The sequence below is a fragment of the Rhinoraja longicauda genome, chromosome 18 (assembly GCF_053455715.1).
Source record: "Rhinoraja longicauda isolate Sanriku21f chromosome 18, sRhiLon1.1, whole genome shotgun sequence".
NCBI classification, from domain to species: domain Eukaryota; kingdom Metazoa; phylum Chordata; class Chondrichthyes; order Rajiformes; family Arhynchobatidae; genus Rhinoraja; species Rhinoraja longicauda.
Window position 1 is genome coordinate 19,303,204 of NC_135970.1, and position 24,022 is coordinate 19,327,225.

General features: G+C 43.2%; 1 protein-coding gene across 3 annotated transcripts in view; it reads right to left on the reverse strand.

The window, feature by feature from the left end:
• Nucleotides 1–24,022, reverse strand: part of far1 (fatty acyl CoA reductase 1) — a 161,281-nt gene that overhangs the window by 37,299 nt on the left and 99,960 nt on the right. For all 3 annotated transcript variants that reach the window (XM_078415244.1, XM_078415245.1, XM_078415243.1), the window contains exon 2: nucleotides 5,804–6,059. In XM_078415244.1, the coding sequence (XP_078271370.1) occupies nucleotides 5,804–5,992 (189 nt within the window). In that variant the 5' untranslated portion in view covers nucleotides 5,993–6,059. The remainder of the gene's footprint in view (nucleotides 1–5,803; nucleotides 6,060–24,022) is intronic.

Genomic DNA, 24,022 nt, shown 5'->3' on the forward strand with positions numbered 1-24,022 from the left:
CTTTGAGTGAGTCCTGATAAGATTAGAGTTAGGGGACTACAGGCATCCTTTTCTGCCTGTGTTGAGGACCAATTGCGCCTGTGACAACATTTGCTTTAACATTCCTGCAGTTTTCCCAGTAGCTGTTAGTCTGTGGCTGCAAGTCCAATATAGTGATATCAAGCACGTTCCCTTCTTTTGCAGATCTGTCAGTGGACATGGTCCTATTTGTTTGCTCTCTCGATACAATACGATAAAACTTTATTCAACCCCGAGGGAAATTGGTCTCAATGGGTAAAACTGAGTCATAGGGTTGTGGGTTCAAATCACAGTTCACAGAAAAGTACCCAAAAAAGCACCCGTTTTTCAACCCCAAAAAATAAACTTCATTCAGAATAAAAAATATATACAAAAAAAACCTGTAAATACTCTTCAGAAATTCTTAGTGTCATACTCAGTAGTGTTAACATCGATCTTTAAACAGAACATCCTTGCACCTCATGTGGCCCCCTAGTCCTTTACCTTGTTTGAGGGGTGTCTCGACCATAATCTGCCACAGACTGTGGTCTTCTCCCACAGAGCCTTGGTGTTCATTAGGTCATAAGGAATAGTAGAATGAGGCCATTCTGCCCATCAAGTCTACTCTATTCAATCATGGCTGATCTATCTCTCTCCTAACCCCATTCTCCTGCCTGCTAACCACAACTTCTGACACCTGCACTAATCAAGAAATGCACCAAGCTTCCCTGAGTCTCTCAGCAGGTACAGCAGTCGCAGAAATAGAAACAGAACATGGTGGAAACATCACTGAATCGAAGAATCTCTGACCTGAACCGTTTATTGTATCTCTTTCCACAGACACTGTCGGACCTGTCGAGGGGTTCAGCATTTCTGTTTATATTTCAGATTTCCAGCATCTGCATTTTTACAAATTTTTACTGGAGCCCAAAGATCTAGGTTTAAACTCCAAAGAAGACTGCGCTATCAGATATGGAAATTCAAATGATGCTTGGATAAAAATCCCCGAGTCCTGACAGATATTTACCAAGATCATCAGAAAGCTACTTTGCTACCTTGTTTCTTGCTGCCTTGGAGCCTGCTGTGTGAAACATTTGAAGAACAATGCAGGTTGTTCTGCTCTAATGTACGTTTTTAGAATGCAAATCAGATACAAAGCAATTGATGAATATGGGAAAACTATTCATACTAGACACAAACATGCTGGAGAAACTCAGTGGGACAGGCAGCTTTGTTTGTCGAGAAGGAATGGGTGACTTTTCAGGTCGAGACCCTTCTTCAGATAGAAGGATCTTGATCCAAAACATCACCCATTTCTTCTCTCCAGACATGCTGTCTGTCCTACTGAGTTACCCCAGCATTTTGTGTCAACCTTCAGTGTGTAAACCAGCATCTGCAGTTACTTCCTACACTATTCATATTACTCAGGCCAAATTAGTCGGAACACAATTTGATGTATTCAAGAGAGGGTTAGATAGATGTATTCAAGAGTTAGATATATCTCTTTGGGCTAACGGAATCAAGGGATATGGGGAGAAAGCAGGAACGGGGTTCTAATTTTAGATGAAAAGCCATGATCATATTGAATGGCGGTGCTGACTCGAAGGGCCGAATGGCCTACTCCTCCACCACCCTTCTAAGATAAAAAATGAGCACAGGCAGTTTTTTTTCCCCCAAAACAAAAGCCAAGGTAAAGGGCTAAATTAAATACGAAAAAACACCAGCAAAAAGCAATTAAGTTATGCCCGATTAAATCAGAACCTTTCATAAATAGTCATAAGCGCATACAACCGTTTGCCCGGTCTGTCTTTCCACTGCTCAAGTACCTTTACCAAGAATTTCTCGTGTTAATTATTGGGCAGTAAATTTATATTGAAAATTTCAAATTGTTGTCAAGAATTGATATGTGGCATATTTGATTATATTTCCCTTTCATTCTGTCTCCGTGACAAATGAAGCCAAGTGTGACTCAGTAAAAATTTAACAAGGTCAACCATAATAAAGAAAAGCAAACCATAATGGCTGCATTTCCAATCAGTTGCTGTATTGTTGACAACACGTGTTTGTACAACATTTTTATTGTAACATTACACCACAAAGTGTGTCACAAATCAAAATGGATACTCAGACACAAAATATTAGGGCAAAAGTTTAACTAAGCGTTTGTAGAACAGTGTTCAGAGATACATCTACAATGCTGGAATGTTAGAATACACTTAGACGGAGAGGGGTGCAGTAATCAGAGGATTGTACAACTGGGAGATGCCATTCATTTGTCCAAGAAAATAAAGACTGTGTAGCAGGAGGAAAAAAATATAATTTTGCTGTCCAAAACCAACCTGCACAAACACAATAGTTTGTTTCCATTTACAATCACAGAGTCGAATGAAAGGATCCAATCCGATACGTTGCCTGTACATTCTTTTTTCACAAGCTTCTTGACTGACCAAGTACCTCCAGTACCGTGTTCAGCTCAACATATCAGTATCTGCAGTTTCTTGTGTTTACAGGCCCTGTGACTCTTTAGTTTTCTAGTCTAGTTTAGTTCAGAGATACCGCACGGAAACAGACCCTTCAGCCCACCGAGTCTGCACCGATCAGCGATCCACGCACTACATTAGCACATTCACACATTGGGGACAATTTTACATTTTACACCAAGCCAATTAACCGACAAATCTGTACATTTTTGGTGTGTTGGAGGAAACCGAATATCTCAGAGAAAACCCACGCAGGTCACAGAGAGAACGTACAAACAAGCGCCCATATTCAGGATCAAACCCGGGTCTCTGACACTAAGGCAGTAGCTTTGCCGCTGCGTCACTGTGCCGCACAACCCATCAGATGTGTGCAGTCAGAAAAGATTTATTCAGCCAAATAGTAGCCATGTTCCCTTTAAATTCTCTACACACTTTCACCCCTATTACTCTTTCAGGCAGCGTTCCAAGCTTCCACTGAATGAGGGAAATATTAACTCTCCTAGCTCACTTCTAATCTTTCTTACAATCATATCTCCTGGTTTATGATTCCTCTGCAAATGGAGGCAGACCCTTCTCATTTATTCTACACATGGGCACCCTCTAATCTTGAACATACCCGAGGGTGAGTTTTACGAAGCTAATAATCTTCTAGCAGTAGTACTTGTTTGTTTCAATCTGTCTTTGGGAAGAGAAGCCCTGGAGTACATAGAATACAAGGGCAGGGAATTAATATTGGACGGGTAGATCTTGACCACACAGTGCTGGGTGCTGTTCTGTTCCTTAGGTGACAGGAGAGATGTGATTGCAGAAGATTTTGCTCGGAATATTAAGTTGCAGCTCCGAGGAAAAGTTGAATAAGCTGGGCTTGTTTCCTTTGCAGTAATGGGGACCAAGGATAGACCTCATCAATCATATCTTTCCTGTCATATCATATCATATATATACAGCCGGAAACAGGCCTATTTGGCCCTCCAAGTCCGTGCCGCCCAGCGATCCCCGTACATTAACACTATCCTACACCCACTAGGGACAATTTTTACATTTACACAGCCAATTAACCTACATACCTGTACGTCTTTGGAGTGTGGGAGGAAACCGAAGATCTCGGAGAAAACCCACGCAGGTCATGGGGAGAACGTACAAACTCCTTACAGTGCAGCACCCGTAGTCAGGATCGAACCTGAGTCTCCGGCGCTGCATTCGCTGTAAAGCAGCAACTCTACCGCTGCGCTACCGTGCCGCTAGTCATGCAAGGACTAGAACTGCACAGAGCACTGTGGTCTAAATTGTAATGTACTCTTCTAATATTAATTTCCTGCTCTTATATTTTATGTACTCCACAGCTCCTCTTCCCACTGCTGGAGGATTATTAGCTCATTATAAGTCAGCCACTGGTATGCCCACTATTTGCTAGTGTGCCAGTGATACCAGCCCACAACCCAAGGGAAACAGGGTCACTCTGAGAGCTGGCACAGATTGATGGGGTTGGTACATTATCCACATTTACCAAAATACAATGAAAAACATTGTTTTGCATGCATTCACGAGTACAATCAAGCCATTCATGACAATAACAGCTTGTGCTAAAAAAGAAAACAGAATACAGAATATAGAGGTACAGCTACTGGGAAAGAGCAGATAAAAGGTGTAATGGCTACTACAAGGTAGATTGGAAGATTGTTATGGTGAAAAGGCCATAGCTTAAGACCTGCCACCACTGAAAGCTGACTGGATGCTCAAGGAGTATATACAAAAGAAAAATGATGCCATACAAAATATACAATAGGGTTTGCATTATGAATGGTAACATACGAGCATATTATATAAATATTTGCATTTGAATCAAGTATTATTGCAATGTATTGCACAATCAAGAAATGAATCCCATAGGACTACCTTACTTATCCATCATCCTCCCTGTAAGGAAAATTACAGGTTTCTCTATTACTCCACACCACACAGTAAGTTGTTTTTTTTGCAGGGTTCTATGCCTTGTTGCCCCTCTATAAACTCACTTGCTTACACTTCTCTAGAAAATATTGTAGTTGCTATTTTTGACTAAACCGGCTCTTTCCTGAAGTCTAAAGCTTTCCTCGCTCTCAATCAAGATTTCAAGAGATTTCAAGATCAATTTATTGTTACATGTACCAATTAAGGTACAGTGAAATTTGAGTTACCATACAGCCATACTAAGTGAAAAGCAACAAGACACACCCACATAAAATAACATTTTACATAAACATCCCCCACAGCGGATTCAACATTCCTTACTGTGATGGAAGGTAAAGTTCAATCATCTTCCTCTTTGTTCACCCGCATTCGGGGCTGTTGAACCATCTGCAGTCGCTGCTGCCGACTGTCCGAAACCCTCGTGTCTAGGAAAGGCCACCAACTCCTCTATGTTAGGCTGCAGTCGAGGAGATGCAACAGCCAATCTTCTCTATTGTGGTTCTGATATTTAAGTTCAAATCACCAACGAACATCACCAATAGCAAAGGAACCATCATTCGGTCGTGGAACCCCAATGGTAACAGACTAAGTCACAAAAACTCCAGCAACTTTTGCTTCCTATCATGAAGCCAATTAGCTACTCGCTCTGGGATTTCATGGGTATGCTTGACTAGCCTGCTGTGTGACCTTGTCTAAAGCAATCTTAAAATATTTCAAATAGTGAATATCATAACAAGCATGGGCAGTGTGAACAGAAAACAAAGCAAATCATGATATTGTTCTAGCATATTTCTCTGCTCTCTGTCCTATGACAGAAGCATATAACATTATGAGAGACAGACAGGGTAGAGTTAGACATTTTTTTCCCCAGGGTAGAAATGTCAAATACGAGAGGACATAGCTTTCACAGTTAAATGGCCAAAGTTTACAGATTTATGTGGCACAGAGAGTGGCAAGTGCTGGAATGAGCTGCCAGGAGAAACCATAGAGTCATACAGCACAGAAACATACCCTTTGGCCCAACTCATCCATGGCGACCAAGATGCCACATCTAAGCTAGGCGAATTTTCCTGATTTTGGACCATATTGCTCTAAACATTTCCAATCCAGTATCTGTCCAAATGTCTTTTAAGGTTGAGGGAGAGAAGCAGATAGGATATCAATGTTTAAGTAACATTTAGAAAGGCACATTAACAGGCGGGGAATATAGGGATACAGACCACAAGCAAGTAAATGCCATTAGTTTAAAATGGCATCATAGTTGGCATGGACATTGCGGGCTGAAGAGCCTGTTCCTGCAATTTTTTTCCATGTTCCTCATAACCCAATGCAGAGTATTGGGGGGGAAAATGCACCCATTTCTGAAACACATTTACCTTGCAGTTCAGCATCTCTTGAACGCGTGCTTGAGAGTTCTGGCCTGCTTTGGCTCTCACGAGGATATATGCAGCCTTGACTCCGGGACAAGATCGCAGCAACTTCTCAAGCAGCACCTTCCCCATGAAGCCTGTGGCTCCTGTGATGAGAACATTCTTGCCCATGTAGAACTCTGGTATCGACACCATACTGCCTTCACAATGTGGCCAGCAAAACCGTAGCTGGTTCTCAGGGAGTTCTGGAATCTATGACAGCCTGTCAGAAACAGAGAACAATTAAAATAAGCACAAAAAAGCAACCACCACATTCCCTCTCCCCAAATCAAAATTAATCTTTCATCTGCAAAGAATTTGAAGGCACAGAAGACAGAACCTTGTTATAAAAATAAATTCAAATAGTGATCTCCACTGGTTGACAACTGGCAGCCCGAAACAGGGACTTTTAATTCCTGCTCCTGGTTTTCATTTTTAAATCTGTTAACCAACTCTCATTCACCAGTGCAAGCAAAATTCACCATGATGTTACCTGGGCTTACAGGTTTCCGTTAGAGGGAGGTTGTATAGGTTGGGACTTTTTTTACTTTGGAGGGTCAAAGGCTGAGGGGTGAGGTGTACAAGATCATAAATGGCAAGGTTAAGGTGAACGTTTACAGGGTAGAGGTTTTACAAATTAGGCATAGGCTTAAGGTGAGAGTGCTGAGATTTAAGCATGACCTGAGGGGCAACATTTCACTCGGTTGCATCTGGAATGAGCTGTCTGAGGAAGTTATAGAAGCGGATATAATTACAACTTTCAAAAGACAATTGGACAGATATACGGATAGGGAGAATTTAGAGTTTACGGGCCAAATGCAGGCAAATGGTACTGGCCCAATATGCCAACTTGGTCAGCATGGACAAGGTGGGACGAAGGGCCATGACTAGTGACTGGTACTAATCCAATATCACAATTTAAAGGGCAGTACGATTCACCACCAGTGTCCTTGACAATATTCCTCCATTTACCAACATTCCATTTGCCAGTTCTCAAAAACTGACAATTCTCAACTGTGCATAAAATTGGTTGCCATGATTTTGAACATCACAATGGTGACTATATTCTAATTTGCCACATCTGAGTGACTTTTTAAGTCACTTCAGGCTTGGAGTCACGTCAGGTCAGATCAAATCATGTAAGGTTTGCCGATTCTTTCCCTCTCAAGGACACAAGCTTTTGCTTTTGACATGAAACATATATTTCTCCTCTTAATTTGCAGTACATAGGTTTTTGAAATAACTATCTGCAAATTTCACTTGATTTTTCATTCCACAGTTTTACTTCCCCTTATGCTAGGAGTGTCTCTGGATCAATTTTCAACACATTAGAATGCTGGTGCTGTAAAAAGTCCTATATAGATCTCCTCCCAGACTTTGTCGCTGTTTCCACCTGTCCCTCCCCCACCTAGCTACATCGGCCCAACCCCTGCTCACCTGGATCGCTTACCAGCTCCTCCCTTCTTTATATTGGCCCTCCCCGCTATACTCTCAGTCCCAATGCAAGATCTCGACCCAAAACACTGACGATGTCTGTGACATTCTCTTGCCCAGTTTTATACACAGTAGCGCGTCCCTCAGCACGTGACCTGTGACCTGGTGCAGCAATTCAAAGGCTCTGCAAGGGAGGAGCACAGCGTAGGGCCAATACGCTGGTGGGAACACCACTCAAACAAGCGAAGGAATATCATCCCATGGGACTACATGAGTGGCAATGGTGCTATATGCAAGGAAAACCAGTACAAACACTACTGGGTATGAAGCTAGAAATTATGAATGTAAAGACATACCAAGACCATTCAGGGTTTTGCAGTTTTTACTTTGTATATATTTAAAATTGCAAGTTTATTTTAGAAATTAAAAAATCCACAACGTGGTGCCTGAGCCGCTGAATTCCACCAGCACTTTGCTTTGTAAATGCAAGCTATTCCTTGCACAAACATTTCAAAGCATTTTTAATGGATGTTTCATAGATCCCAGCTATCAAAACATGAGGTGAATTAAGTAACTATCCAGAAAAAGTGTGAATGGCAAGCAAGCACACTTCCTCAAAACATTAGGGCACCAGTGGTGTAGCTGGTAAAGCTGCTGCCTCTCAGTGTCAGAGACCCAGTTTCGATCTTAACCTCAGTTGTTATCTGTGTAGAGTTTGCAAGTTGTCCCCGTGACCACGTGGGTTTCTTCCAGGTGCTCCGGTTTCTTCCCACATCCCACATAACTGCACTTTGGTACATTAAATGGCCTCTGTAAATTGCCCCTAGTGAGTGAGGAGTGGATGCTGAAGTGGGATAGCATAGAACTACTGTGAACAGGTGATTGATGGTCGGTATGGACCCAGAGGATAGAGGTGTGTAAGAAGGAACTGCAGATGCTGGTTTGCACTGAAGATAAGGCACAAAATGCTGGAGTAACTCAGCGGGGCAGGCAGCATCTCTGGATAGAAGGAATGGGTGACGTTTCAGGTTGAGAGTGTGAAGAAGGGTCTCGACCTGAAACGTCACCCGTTCCTTCTATCCAGAGATGCTGTCTGTCCCGCTGAGTTACTCCAACATTTTGAGTCTGTGGATAGAGGGATTGTTTCCTTGCAGTATCTTTAATTCAATAATTCAATTCAAATTTCCACTGTCTGCATTTTAAAAAAAACTCTAAACGACCTCTACTTCTGGTTAGCAGAGCCAACAATAAAGATCATTAGAGATTAATTAACATTGCGGAGGGAAAAAATTCAGATTGGTAGACGTTGATAAATTCCTATGCAGAAGAATCCAACTTCAACCCTTTTATTGCACACTGACGGTGATAAGTGTGCTGAAAGTAGCAAGACAATGCGGCTGTTAGGTTTAAGAACATTTTACCTGCATTGCTGCAAAAAAAGGTTTGGAAATCCACACACACTAAAGAGTAACATAAAAAATTGCTGTAAGCTCATTATGCCTTGCTTTAAACGGGGCAAAAATGCCACAACTAATTGTATGATGTTGTTTGGAATTCAGCTGAAAAGACAAACTTAAACATTGGGGACGACATAGGAGCCTGCATGCAAAATAATGTTATTCAAGGTTGGAGGTGAAAACAGCTACGAATAAACACACAACTTCCTTCATCAGAACACAGAACTGCAGTGGAAGAAGAGCAGGCCTTGGAGTCTGTGCAATAGCCTTATGCGAGTACAACTAGAAATTATGAAGGCAAGCAATACTTTGTTTTTTATTACGAAAGGATTAGTGAGCAAGAGTAGAGATGACTGGGTCCTTATGAGACAACATCTGGAATGGATCCTGATGATATGACGTTTAGATTGTTGTACAGTTCTGATGTCCGTTCACAGATATAATGGCGATTGAAGAGGGTACAGTGAAGAATTGATTTCTGAAATAGCAGGTTTGTTGGAAGTAAAGCAGCTTGAGGCTACGGTCTCTTGAGATCAGAAGAATGCGAAGTGATGTTACCAAAATGTATAATATTCTTCCAGAGCTTGTCAGGATAGATGAAGAAATTATGTTTTACTTAGGCTGTTTAGAGTTAGGGGGTCACAGTCAATCATGACTAAGACGAGAGGAAAATTTTTCACCAATGTGTAGTGAACCTAAAGTATTCACAGCTCATTTTGGTAGAGAAAGCTCAGTGACCAAGTACTTTTAAAGCAGAAACCGATAATTTTTAACTATTAAGGGGATCAGAGAATATGGAATGCAGTAAAACTGTCAAACAGCCCACTCCTGATTTGAGTACAAAGAAAATCTGTTGGAGGATCCTAGTATGGTCTCCCAGTATCCACCTCCCCTCACATCCGGAATCTTGGAATCATCTTTGATCAAACCCTCTCCTTCGACAAACATATCAAACACATCACAAAGACAGCCTTCTTCCACCTCAAAAACATTGCCCGTCTCCGTCCATGCCTCTCCTCCACAGCTGCAGAAACCCTCATCCACGCCTTCATCACCTCCCGTCTGGACTACTGCAACAGCCTCCTCTATGGCGCACCCTCAAAAATCATCAGTAAACTTCAATACATTCAAAACTCCGCTGCCCGTCTACTCACCCACACCCCGATCCGTGACCATATCACCCCCTTCCTTTACAAACTCCACTGGCTCCCCATCCCCCAGAGAATCCAGTACAAAATCCTCCTCATGACCTACAAAGCCCTCCATAACCTGGCCCCATCCTACCTGACCGACCTCCTCCACAGGCACACTCCCACCTGCACCCTCCGCTCTGCTGCTGCCAATCTCCTATCCCCCCACATCCGGACTAAACTCAGATCCTGGGGGGACAGGGCTTTCTCCATCGCTGCTCCCACCCTATGGAACTCACTACCCCAAACCGTCTGAGACTCCTCCACACTCACCACATTCAAAACATCACTGAAGTCTCACCTGTTCAGTACTGCCTTCAACCACTGAAGGTCACCTCACCTTCTGTCTCCTTTCTCTGTTCGTTTACTTATTTATCTATTTATTCACTTCCCTATGTTCTCTAAATCCCTGTAAAGCGTCTTTGAGTATATGAAAAGCGCTATATAAATGTAATGCATTATTATTATTATTATTAGTAGGTCAGACAGCATCTATGAAGGGAAATGGATAGACGATGTTTTGGGTAGAGACTCTACTTCAGACTGATGTTCACTCTGAAGAAGGGTGCCGACCAGAAGCATTGGCTCTCCATTCCTTCCACAGATCCTGGCTAATCTGCAGAGTTCCTATAGCAGCTTGATTTTTGCTCAAGATTCCAGCATCTACAGCCTCTTGCGCCTCCATTTTACTACCCATGACTTTATCTCTGACTTTATCCGCCTAGCAGAGCTGGTTCTTACCCTCAACAACTTCTCCTTTGACTCCTCCCACTTCCTCCAAACCAGAGGCGTGACTATGGGCACTCGCATGGGCCCTAGCTACGCCTGCCTCTTTGTTGGGTACGTCGAACAATCCCTGTTCCAGACGTACACTGGCCCCATCCCCGAACTCTACCTCCGCTACATCGACGACTGCATTGGTGCTACCTCTTACACCCATGCAGAACTCACTGACTTTATACACTTCACCTCCAATTTCCATCCTGCCCTTAAATATACCTGGACTATCTCTGACATCTCCCTCCCGTTTCTGGACCTCACCATCTCCATCACAGGAGAAAAACTAGTGACGGACATTTATTACAAGCCCACCGACTCGCACAGCTATCTGGACTACACTTCTTCCCACCCGGTCCCCTGCAAAAAGTCTATCCCCTACTCCCAATTCCTCCGTCTACGCCGCATCTGCGCCCGGGATGAGGTGTTTCACACTAGGGCTTCCGAGATGTCCTCGTTTTTCAGAAAACGGGGCTTCCCCTCCTCCATTATAGATGAGGCTCTCACTAGGGTCTCTTCTACATCCCGCAGCTCCGCTCTTGCTCCCCATCCCCACACTCGCAACAAGGACAGGATCCCCCTCGTTCTCACCTTCCACTCCACCAGCCAGCGGATCCAACATATCCGTCACCTACAACAGGACCCCACCACTGGCCATATCTTCCCATCCCCTCCCCTCTCTGCGTTCCGCAGAGACCGTTCCCTCCGCAACTCCCTGGTCCACTCGTCCCTTCCTACCCAAACCACCCTAACCCCGGGCACTTTCCCTTGCAACCGCACGAGATGCAACACCTGTCCCTTTACCTCCCCCCTCAACTCCATCAAAGGACCCAAACATTCTTTCCAGGTGAGACAGAGGTTCACCTGCACCTCCTCCAACCTCATCTATTGCATCCGCTGCTCTAGATGTCAACTTATCTATATCGGCGAAACCAAGCGCAGGCTCGGCGATCGCTTCGCTGAACACCTGCGCTCGGTCCGCATTAACGCAACTGATCTCCCGGTGGCCCAGCACTTTAACTCCCCCTCCCATTCCCAGTCTGACCTCTCTGTCATGGGCCTCCTCCAGTGCCGTAGTGAGGCCCGCCGGAAATTGGAGGAGCAGCACCTCATATTTCGCCTGGGCAGTTTGCGGCCCGGTGGTATGAACGTCGACTTCTCCAACTTCAGATAGCTCCTCTGTCCCTCCCTTCCCCTCCTCCTTCCCAGATCTCCCTCTATCTTCCTGTCTCCACCTATATCCTTCCTTTGTCCCACCCCCGACATCAGTCTGAAGAAGGGTCCCGACCCAAAACGTCACCCATTCCTTCTCTCCCGAGATGCTGCCTGACCTGCTGAGTTACTCCAGCATTTTGTGAATAAATCGATTTGTACCAGCATCTGCAGTTATTTTCTTATACTTTATCTCTGATGTTCCTCTGGTACAATGCAACTGCTCATAAAGAGTTTATGGACTTTTGAGAGGCAAGTCCTTGCCTCCCAGCAATAAAAATGTTTCACTATAATTAAAACATTTTGCAATAATTGTGCAATGAATATGACCTGGATGAAAATAAAAAGATGAGATGGAACTTCATGTATTTAATTTATACTATACCAGACCTGGAACTAATTGGAATTGTACAGCAGTGGTTTCTGACTTTGGACATAACACAACTTGGGCTGCAAAGATAAAACATATCATCAAAAGATATGGGAGTATTCTTCCTCGATGTTCACCACTTTGATGTGGTGAGGTGTGCAGGTGCCTAAGATCCTGAGAGGCAAATCTCTGGAGCTATGGTCATGGCAGGGTCATCCATGGCAGGCTGGTCAAAGAAGCGGCTTCTGACAGCACGGGGCCAAGACGATGACTTCAACAGTGCAACAAGCAGAGGATGGTGGCTGGCCAGCAGGTGGACAGCACCACAACGGCTGAAAATGCGGAAGGTGGCTGCCGCAGAGAGAGACTCCCAAATGTTGGCGAGTCCATGCAGTTCAAGCTGGGACTGACTGTGCTGTGCATGCACCAGTCTCCCCACATTAAAAGATGCCACACACAAGCTGGAAGATAGTCTGTGGCTCCAGGATCAGCATCTTCAACCATTTCATGACCCCCATGAGGGCAATCAACTACGGCTTCACGTAATCTCCAATGATGATGAGATTATTTCTCTAAAGAAGTGAATACTGAAGATAGGGTTCTGACCCGAAACATTGCCCATCCTTTTTCTCCAGAGATGCTGAGTTACTCCAATACTTTGTGCCTCTCTTGAATTTTTTTGTTTTGTTTTGATTCTTCACTTTGTAGGGTAACCCATTCATGACAAGCCATATATTTGGCACAAAACAAATCCAGCGATTAAACCAGATCATGTTGTGGGAAAAAAGTTGGAGAAGTGTTGCAGTAAAGCAAGTTCTGCTCAGCAACGAAAGTGCAGGCTTGCAAATAATCATTGGCACAACTTCGAAAATGACTAACGCCTACTGTTAGAATAGAAAGTTGACTTTCTTAGCCATTGTAAAACAAGGAAATGGATGAAAAAAATCATGCTGACAGAAGATTACAATGATTTGCTTTGTACATCAGTCTATTTCCAGCTGGAACGTGGACTATAAAGAACCACATGACAATCTTATCCAATAAGGACACTACATATGGAATGGAGATGGTCGAGTGCTTCAAGTTTGTGGCGTAAATATCACCAAAAATTCGTCCTGATCCAACTACATTAATCTATGGCTAAGGCGGCACAACAATGCATCTACTTCATCATAAGACCATGAACATTTGCCATGTTGCCAATGATTTACCAATTTTTACAGATACATCATGGAGGACTCACTATTTGGATGCATCACAGCCTGATCTGTCAATTGCTCTGCCCAAGACCTTCAGTGCAGAGTGTGGAGGATGCAGCCAAGCCATTGCACCAGCCAGGCTCCCCCCCACCCCCGATATCAATCCATCTACAACTCACACCGCAACAGGAAAGCAATCAGTATAATCAAGGACTATACCTTCCCCCTTTATTTGTTGCTTATCAATATGCTTTGTTACCTCTTTGAAAAATTCAGTGCTCAGACATCTAACCTAACAAAGCCACACTATCTTTGATTATTTTTTTACTTTCAAAAATGTAGATTAACCCTGTCCCTTGGATTTTTTTCCATTGATATTAGACTTGCTAGTGTGTAATTACCTGGCTTATCTAACTGCAATTCTTTAATAAAAAGTACATTTACTGTCCCCCATTTATCTAGCACCTCACCTGTCTATTGAATTTTAAAATGCTTGTAGTACCCCGAGCAATCTCCTCTCTCGCCTCCCAGGGCAGCATGGGTTACATCAAGCATAGGGATCCATTCACCTTTAAGCCCCTTAAGACCTATACCTCTATTTTAATAGCTATACATTTTAGAATTTCACTGCTCCCCTCCCCAAATTCTCCAACTGGAATGTTCTCTTCCTTGGTAGATGAAATAGGAAATATTCATTCAAGATATCACCTGCAAACTCGGACTCCATTCTTTCCATTTATCCTTTTGTACAGAAATAGGCCTGTGTCTATGCCAATCATTTCTGTTCATACATAGAACACAGAGTAATACAGAACAGGAACATGCCCTTTAGTCCATAATGTCCATTACGAACATGATGCCAAGATAAACTGCTTATGATCATTTCCCTCCATTCTCAGCAGATCCGTGCGTCTATCTAAAACCCACGATCGTATTTGCCTCCACCACCATTCCTGGCAGTGTTTTCCAGGCACCCTCTCTAAAATAAAAACTTGCCCTGCTCATCTCCTGTAAACATTGCCCCTTTAACCTTAAAGCTGCGCCCTCCAGTCTGATATTTCCACCCTGGGACAAAGTTCGGACTGTCGAGTCTCGACCCCATCATTGCATCTCATAATTTAATACACTTTCATCACGTCTCCCCTCAACCTTTCTATTTATGAACAAATGAGTTCAGCTTGATATGTTGACAGCAACAGAATTAGGGAGTGCATTTGCAGTGAGGTGTACTCCAAACACTGGGTCATTCTAATACCAGATTCCATTGGCATCCGTAACCATTTTTTTGCTTTATCAAAACTTCCTGCTCTTTAACAGTCCTGAGTGTGTATCTTGTATGTGTATGTGTGTATCTTGTATGTGTATGTGACAAATAAACTTGACTTGACTCATACCAATGCCATAGCAGCAAAACTCTTTCATATATCTTCCTACATCTCGAGAGCAGGACACCGTGCTAATGCCAGTAAAATCCAATGCCTCGAGCCAAACGTAATCACTCTGATCTGCTGATCTGACAAACACTGCCGCTGAATCAATAGGCAATGCCTGCTGAGGTTCAGCAAGCTTTACAGTTTGTAAGTGAATTAAATGCTATTCAGTAATAGATCAGCAAAAGGCTCCATGTTACTGTCATCAGATTTTAGACAAATGTCGTAAGATTTTAAATGAGTAGACACTGAGCATCATTCATGTATGCACTGGAACTTGAGGTTAAGGAGTGATATTAGTTTAGTTTAGAGATACAGCACAGAAACAGGCCCTTCAGCCCACAGGTAGACACAAAATGCTGGAGTAACTCAGCGGGACAGGCAGCATCTCTGGAGAGAAGAAATGGGTGTTTTGGGTCGAGATCCTTCTTCGGACTGATTTAAGTTCTCTTTCAACCCACAGAGTCCTCACCGACCAGCAATCCCCGTACACTAGCACGGTCCTACAGACTAGGGACAATTTATAATTTTAAAATCGAACCCAATTAACCTACAAACTTGTAAGTCTTTGGAGCGTGGGAAGAAACTCGAGCACCCGAGGAAAACCCACGTGGTCATGGGGAGAGCGTTCAAACTCTGTACAGACTGCACCCAGTCAGGATTGAACCCGGGTCTCTGGCGCTGTAAGACAGCAACTCTACCGCTGCACCACCACGCCACCCTTATATCTTCAAAGATTTTAAAGCAATACGTGAAGCAGTTACAGAAACTACCAAGTTGGACTGCCTAAGACCACAAGGCACAATTTAAAGATACGAGTCTTTGAGACCCAAGATTACAAAACATTTCTACCCATAGAGCATGATAGAATTCCACAACAGCAAACTGATGCCAGGTCACACTGTTAATTTTAAAAATCATACCATATACAAGTACATCAGGTAGTGCAAAAGAGAGAACAAAGAGTGCAGAACAAAGTGTTACAGTTACAGAGATAGGACAGATTTTATTTTCACAGTACAAGAGCCACAAAGAGGTAGACTGGACGATCGGGAATACATCCTGAGCAAATGAGGTCCGCTCAGGGTCTGATAACAGCAGGGAAGAAGTTCTTGAATCTGATGGTATGTGCATTTAAACCTTTGTACATTCAGCCCAATGGGAGAGGGGGATATTGAGTGATTATTGCTTATGTTGGCTGCTTTCCACAGGCAGCATGAAGCGTATATGGAGTCAAATGTGAGTGGGGGGGGGGGGGGGGGGGGGGGAGTAGGAGGATGGTGGAGGGGGTGGCTGATTTGTATAATAGACTGGACTGTATTCATAGCTCTCTGGAATTTTCACTCAGTCAGTTTTATTGACAAAGATCTAATATTTGGGTAGCTTTCAGAAAAATTCCAGACAACTGGCTTCTTATTTTTTTAATCATCCTCTATTCTGTTGTAACAAGATGAGAAGTATAGTCCAGGAAAAAATTAGGTTATCTCTCCATCGCAACATAGACCTCATTTTTCTCAAACTCTTTTCTGTAGCTTCTACTAGATATCTGTCACTCAGGCAGCAAATGGTATAGAGGATAATAAATAGTAGGTTTAGTTTAGTTTAGAGAGACAGCGTGGAAACAGGCCCTTCGGCCCACCGAATTTATACCAAGCCAATTAACCATATTTGGAGTGTGGGAGGAAACTGAAGATCTCAGAGAAATCCCACGCACATCATGGGAAGAAGACAGACAAGCACCCAGAGTCAGGATCACTGTAAGGTAGCAACTCCACTGCTGCGCCACCTTTAGATTGTAAGATCATAAGGCACTGGAGCAGAATTAGGCTGTTCGGCCCATCGAGTTTGCTCCGCCATTTGATCGTGGCTGATCTATTTCTTCCTCTCAACCACATTCTCCTGCCTTCTCTTCATAATCCTTACTAATCAAGAATCTATCAATCTCCACTTTAAAAATACCCAATCATTTGGCCTCTACAGCCATTTGTTGTAATGAATTTCACATTAACAAATTAACCCTCTGGCTAAAGAAATTCATCCTTATCCTCATTCTAAATGTACATCCTTTTATTCTGAGGCTGTGCCCTCTGGTCTAGGTTTAGGATTATTATTGCCACGTGCACTGAGGTACTGTGAATAGCTCTGGTTTGCAAGCTATCCAATCAAATCAGATAATACTATACATTAATAGAATCAAATCAAATTCTAATAAAGTCAAGTCAAGTGTAAGTAAATATGATACTGATATTTAAGATGCATTTAGACCGATATACGGACAGTCAGGCAATTGAAGAATATAGACCACGTGCAGGCAGATGTGCAGTATAAATTGACATCATGATTGGTACAGACATCGTGGGTCGAAGTGCCTATTCCTGTGCTGCATTGTCCTATATTCTAATAGGCTGAATGCAGAAACCTACGGCCAGGGAACAGTTCTGTGGGAAAGACATATGGTCAGGAGTCGGTCTGTTCCGAGAGATGATGGAACTGTCGACCAGAATGGATGAACCACAGTTTTTGTTGCCCTCAGGTGAAGGGTTGAGATCCCCAAATTCTGCACCTATGATGAAGGTGATCAGCGCCTCAGCTATAATGTAACCAATCCCAGGAGTGTTAGGAGAAGGTAGAGAGGAGAAAACACTTATGACCCACTGGCAAAGGATAGTGAATCATCATCTCACAGTTTACCAGACTGTCAGTCATTTAACAAAATTTAGCAACACAACTTTCTGGCACAAAGAAGTGGCTTATCTGTTAGAAGGGCCAACAGCAAAACATTCATGCACGACTAGAGTCTCAGCACCACCACATGCTTCCCATCATGTGGCTGCAACAAGACCATCATCCATAGTTTCAGAGTATGCATTTGCATAGGAGGCTTCATTGGTTTAAAGGTGGTGGTTTTATTGAAAGTCTTGTACCATTGCATTAGACTGAACTCTGCTCCAATGAAGCCTGCTCCAAAGATAGCTCATGACAACAACTGAAAGGCCATCAATTCTGTGACAGTTTCCATTTACTTGGGCTTCCAATCCGAGCATTCCAATAACCATATGTCGTATGGAGACACAAAAGACAGCAGATGTTGCAATCTTGAGCAAAAAAATAAGCTTCTGGAGTAACCCTGCAGATTAGGCAGCATCCGTTGAGTGAAATGAACAGACATCCCTTCACAGATGCTGCCTGACCTGTTGAGTTCCTCCACCAGTTTGTCTTTTGACCATGTTGTAGTCTGGCATATTCAAGGTTTTTAGCCATGTGCTGAATATGCAAGGAATCAGAATTGACCATCCAATCTTGCATTCCTGCTCAGTCATCTTCATGGATGATCTTTTAATCTTACACCATTTACCTCCACTAGTCCCATATCCACTGATTTCCTTAATATAGAAAAATATATCTTAAATATACACAGTACTTGAACTTATTCTGACAAAGGCATCTTCTTCTTACACATTCCATCAGGAAAATAACATTCCTACTTTGGTTTTGTGGGTTTTGAGTTGCATGATGGGGCCAGTTAAAACCACAGGCCGTTCCACTGGGTGGGTAACAGTGCGATTTCTACAAGATTTCTATGTTCCAAATGCAGTCATGGTTCTAAACGCAGAACTCTCAGAGTCACAAACAACACCAACCGTGAAAAAAATTGTTCTCATCTGTCCTGAATGGTGGTTACTTTGAGATTATGACATTGGGTTGTAGACACCGCAGCTAAGGGAAAGCATCATTGCTGCACCCCAGGCAAGCCCATGTTTCTCCATGTTTTGAGGAGATCGTCTTTTATAATGTGGGGACAGTCTCTCGTTATTACTGAGTTGGTGTCATACTCGTCAATCTCCCATACTCTTCCTCGGGTACAGCGATCAATATTTTACTTGCAGTCTCAGAAGCCATCCACACAAGCTGTCTGACCTACCCAATGTACCCAGCATCGTTTAGTTTTTGGGATACAGCATGGAACAGATCCTTCAGCCCACTGAGTTCACGCCGACCAGCAATCACCCATTTACTAGTTCAATCCTATACACTAGGGGCAATTTACAGAAGCCAATTAACCTACAAACCTGCTAACATAATCTAAGATCACTCACACCCTCTTCTCCCCTCTAGTGCTGGGTAAAGACAGAAAAATCTGAAAGCACATGGCACGAGATTCAAGAACACCTTTTTCTCCACTTTTAATCACTCTTGAAAGGACCTCTCATAAGCTCAGGATATATTCCTGATCTCCAAACTACCTCGTCGTAGCCCTTGCACTTACTTAATCAATAGCATTATATTGTGCACTCTTTTGCAATAACTGTTGTACTCATGTACAGTATGAATGTACTGGGAACGATTTGCCTGGATAGCACACAAAGCAGTTTATCACTATCTCAAAACAAGTGAAAATAATAAACCAACATCAATAATCGATAAGCCACATTTGATATGCAAAGTTTCACAAACATTGGCCTTTGGTCCTGACCGATGACACAAACATCAATTTTTTACAGGTGGTTTAAAATTGATTCAATTTAGTCTCAAGCCACCACCAGCATCCAAACAGACAATTGATAAACTGCAAGCAAATTATCTTCAGGAACATGGGGCGGCGCCGTGGCACAGCAGCAGAGTATATACCTTACAGCGGCAGAGACCCAGGTTCGATCCTCACTACGGGTGCTGTCTGTTTGTAGGTTTTCCCTGTGACTGCATGGGTTTTCCCTGGGAGCTCCGCTTTACTCCCACACTTCAAAGACATACAGGTTTGTAGGTTATTGTACATTGTCCCTAGTGTGTAGGATAGTGTTAGTGTATATGGATCACAGATCGGCTCGGACTCGGTGGGCCAAAGGGCTTGTTTCCGTGCTGTACCTATAAACTAAACTAAAATTAACCCAAACCAGAGGATGAACTTATCAATCGGTGAACATTATCGCCACTCAAAGCTAGTTAGTGAGGGAACAGCTAGGACAGAAGTAAAAAACACAGCAAAAGAAACAGTTCGAGAAGATTACTGTTCTTTACTTGAAAATTTGTAGTCCACCTCCGTGCTCCATTATTCATACACGAGCATGGTTTCAGCAGCTTTTGTTGCCTAAAATATTCATGACCACGCTGTAATCTCACAACCGAACACAGAAAACAGAGCCTGCCCAGTACATTGCTGCATGAAGAGTGGTTATGGAACATAAAGCGACAGCAGCTATATAATGCAAAATGCATAAGTAAATTAAATCCCCATTTACTTACTCCAGATGTGATTGATAGGAATTACCCCAGCACTGCCATCTTCATCCCAACCACATCCTCCAGGGACCATTATGAGCAGTCAACAGTAACTTGAATTTGTGACCTTCAACACAAACTCCAAGTCCCCAAACACAGATCACGATAGGTGCACGGGGAATATAGCAGCTGCTATAAAGCAACATTTTTCCTTGTTAACATGAGAAAATCTTCCAAATTACTAAGCAACATCACATGAGATATGATAGCAATCTTTGACAATGTTGGAATAAAGAAAGCAAATATTTATTCAGTGCTGCAAATAGTTTAACAGAACAAAAAACAGTCTGCAGTATAACATTAAAAACAATTGATTTAATTAAAAAATCAATTGAATTCACTGCTCTGCGGTTAACCACAATGCATGAAGATCAAAGGATTTCCAGCCAATTTGTCAGCTTCTGGGCAATCAAAGGTTGAGCATCAGAAAATTGTAGAAATGGAATAGGAGATGAGTGCTGGAGGAGAAATTCAACACTGAACTGGCTTTAGGTACATTTTTGTAGCTATGACCGATCTCGATAAACGCTGGGAATTGTATTGACAGATGAGTGCCTTCAGGTAGAAGGGAGAAAATATTAAGAGAAACAAAGAGCAACAGATCTAGAAGGTGTTCAAACTTGTGGTTTCAAAGGAAGAACGTACAAACTCCATCAGACAGCACCTGTAGACAATGATTGAACCTCGGTATTTGGCGCTGTAATGCAGCAACTTGACTGCTGCACCACACGGTGCCACTTTCCCACCCAAAACATCAGCTTGGAGTGTCTGAGCCGGAGAAAACATCACATTTCCCATTTTCAAGTCTGCTCAGTTTACAAAATGCAAAGGAACATTTTGTAATCAAAAATCACTGATAACTCACACACCAAACTACTGGCAGCATTGACAAATCCCACTTTGAATTAGATTTTGGACTAAGAGCATAAAGAAAATGCTCAGAAGCAGCCCTGCTCTATCAGAAGCAAATTCTACCACAAATTCTCAAATATTAATGATTTTAAAGCTCTTGATTACTTTGATTTTACTGGCACAAGTCCAGGGGTGTTACTGGTGCCAACCTCTTTAAAAAAGCAAGACCAATGTTTAAATAACCACCCAGCTCTCAGTATTATTTGTGAGCATACGAGTAAAACGGCCACTTATTGGTCATTAGACTGGAGCTTTAAATAGAGGCCAGCATTCAGTGTAAATATTAGGAGAATGCTCCATGGACGGAGGCCATTTCTCCAGTTTAGTTTAGAGATACAGAGTGGAAACGGGTCCTTCGGCCCACTGAGTCTGCACCGACCAGCAATTCCCATACACAAAGCACTATCCTGCACACACTAGGTACAATTTAAAATTATACCAAGCCATGTAACCTAAAAACCTGTACATCTTGGAGATCGCGGAGGAAACCCACACTGGTCACGGGGAGAACGAACAAACTCCGTACAGGGAAGCACCCAGTCGGGATCGAACCCGGGTTGCTGGCGTTGTAAAGCAGCAACTCTACAGCTGCGCCACCGTGCCATCCACCACTCATCTGTTAAAGAGAGGTCCCATCAGTGCTCTCAGATGGATACAAAAGATGCCATGCATATTTCAAAAATATTTCCAGTAGTACCTCATGGCCTTCAAGTTCTCATGTTTGTTTTGGGGAATTATTTATTATTATTTAATTAACATTTTGGAATTAATACCTGAAACATAGGTGATTCAACAAAGTATTTGCTGCGTAAAGCTGATGCAAATAAATTGACCCCTGGAATCGTGCCAATAAATTGGAAACCGTTGAAGTAAATCATTCCTGTGATGCACTTAGTTTGCAAGGTAGTCAGCCATAAAGTAAATTATATCCACACTTTCATATGATATTACTAAATCAAATGTTTCAAGACATCTGCTCAAATGAAGAGAAAAAAATCTAGTCCGTCCTGATCTTTACCTTCCAAGAAATGGATTTTTCCAAAGCTTTCAAAATTGTTATTGCGCTATAATTCCAAATACCAGTGCAAAGACTCATTTGCCAATCAAGCACAACTTTTAATTAAGGCCACATTGGGAATATCAGCTATCAAAAGCATTTATGCCAGTTAATGATGGATTCTGCCTATGGATTCATATCCAGTCCCAGCACAACCCATTCAAAGCATCTACAGGCTGGGACCTTTCAACAAATCCCACCATTACAGCTGGTGAGGTTATCCAGTCATTTAACAAAATATGATTTTTTTTTAAAACAAATTATTCACTTATGTCGTTCAAGTCAGGAACTATGCCAGCTTTACTTGGTCCAGCACGAAGACAGACAGCACCCCGGCCGCTACCCACAAACATGGTTAACACTTCAATTCAGGGATAATTAATAGTCAAAATGAGGCATTGAAACTTCCCGTATATTGAAAGGCCTGGATAGAGTTGATGTGGAGAGGATGGTTCCATTAGTGGGAGAATCTAAGACCAGATGTCAGAGCCTCAGAATAAAAGGACATTCCTTTAGGGAGGATATGAGGAGGAATTTCTTTAGTCAGAGGGGTGGTGAATCTGTGGAGTTCATTGCCACAGAAGGCTGTGGAGGCTAAGTCAATGGATATTTTTAAGGCGGAGATTAGATTCTTGATTAGTACAGGTGTCAGGTGTTATGGAGAGTAGGCAGGAGAATCGAGTTAGGATAGAGAGATAGATCAGCCATGATTGAATGGCGGGATAGACTTGATGGGCCGAATGGCCTAAATCTGCACCTTTCACTTATAAAAGCACCCTGAAAGTAGCAGCATAAGTAGACATGATGCTAAAATTGGCAAACAGTATGCTCGATTTCATGTGAGGCAAGGCCATTGTGTACAAATGTCAGGAAGTCATGTTGCAGCTTTATAAAACTTTGGTTGAACCACATTTGGAGTACTGTGTCGTCATCGTATTACAGGAAGAAGAGGTTCACCAGAATATCACCTGGATTAGAAGGTATTAGCTACACAGAGATTTGGCAAATTTGGGATTGTTTTCTCTGGAGTGTTACAAACTGCGGGAATATCTGATGAGTTTACAGATTGATTAGTAGGAGATGTGCATGGCAAGTTTTTGTTTCACACAAAGAGAGGTAGACGCCTAGAAGGAGAGGAGGAGGAGCCAACGCTGCCCTCGCAGCTGCGGCTTGCCTGCAGTCCGTTTGTCTTTTGTGTTTTTTGTTGTTTTTGTCTTAATTGTAGTTTAAATATGATGTAGTGTTTGCGGTTGTGTGTTATGTGGGGAGGGGGTGGGGTGGGAACTGTAACATTGTCTCTCCCGAACGGAGATGCGACCTTTGTTTCTGGGGCGTGTCTCCATTCAGGCTGCAGCCTACCACCAGCCATGCACCTGGAGCTGGCGGGTTCGCAGAGCCCGCGGCCCGGACTCACCACTTGCGGCGCTGGCTGCCTTCGGATGCTGCGGGAGCGGCTGCAACTCGTATCCGGAGGCTTCGGCAGGGGCCGCGTGGACGGAAGCCCGCAGGCCCCTGGGTGGGGGCCGACATCGGGAGCTCCGGCAGCGGCAGCGTCTTCGCCCACCCCGAATCGCGGGGCTTGGGTCGGCCCGCCGCGGACCTTTTACCGTCCGGCGCAGCCTAAAATAGGCTGCGGGATTTTCTCCGCCCGGCGGGGGCTTCAATGTCGGGAGCCACGACCGCCCCGACGTGGCAACTCCAACAGCCTGACCGCGGGAGAAGACGGCAGGGAAGAGAAAAAGACATTCTGGCCTTCCATCACAGTGAGGAGGTGACTGGAGGAGGCTCACTGTGATGGATGTTTCTTTTGTTTGGTTTATGGTTGTCTGTGTCATTGCATTTTTTATTGATTATTCTTATTGGTCTTATTG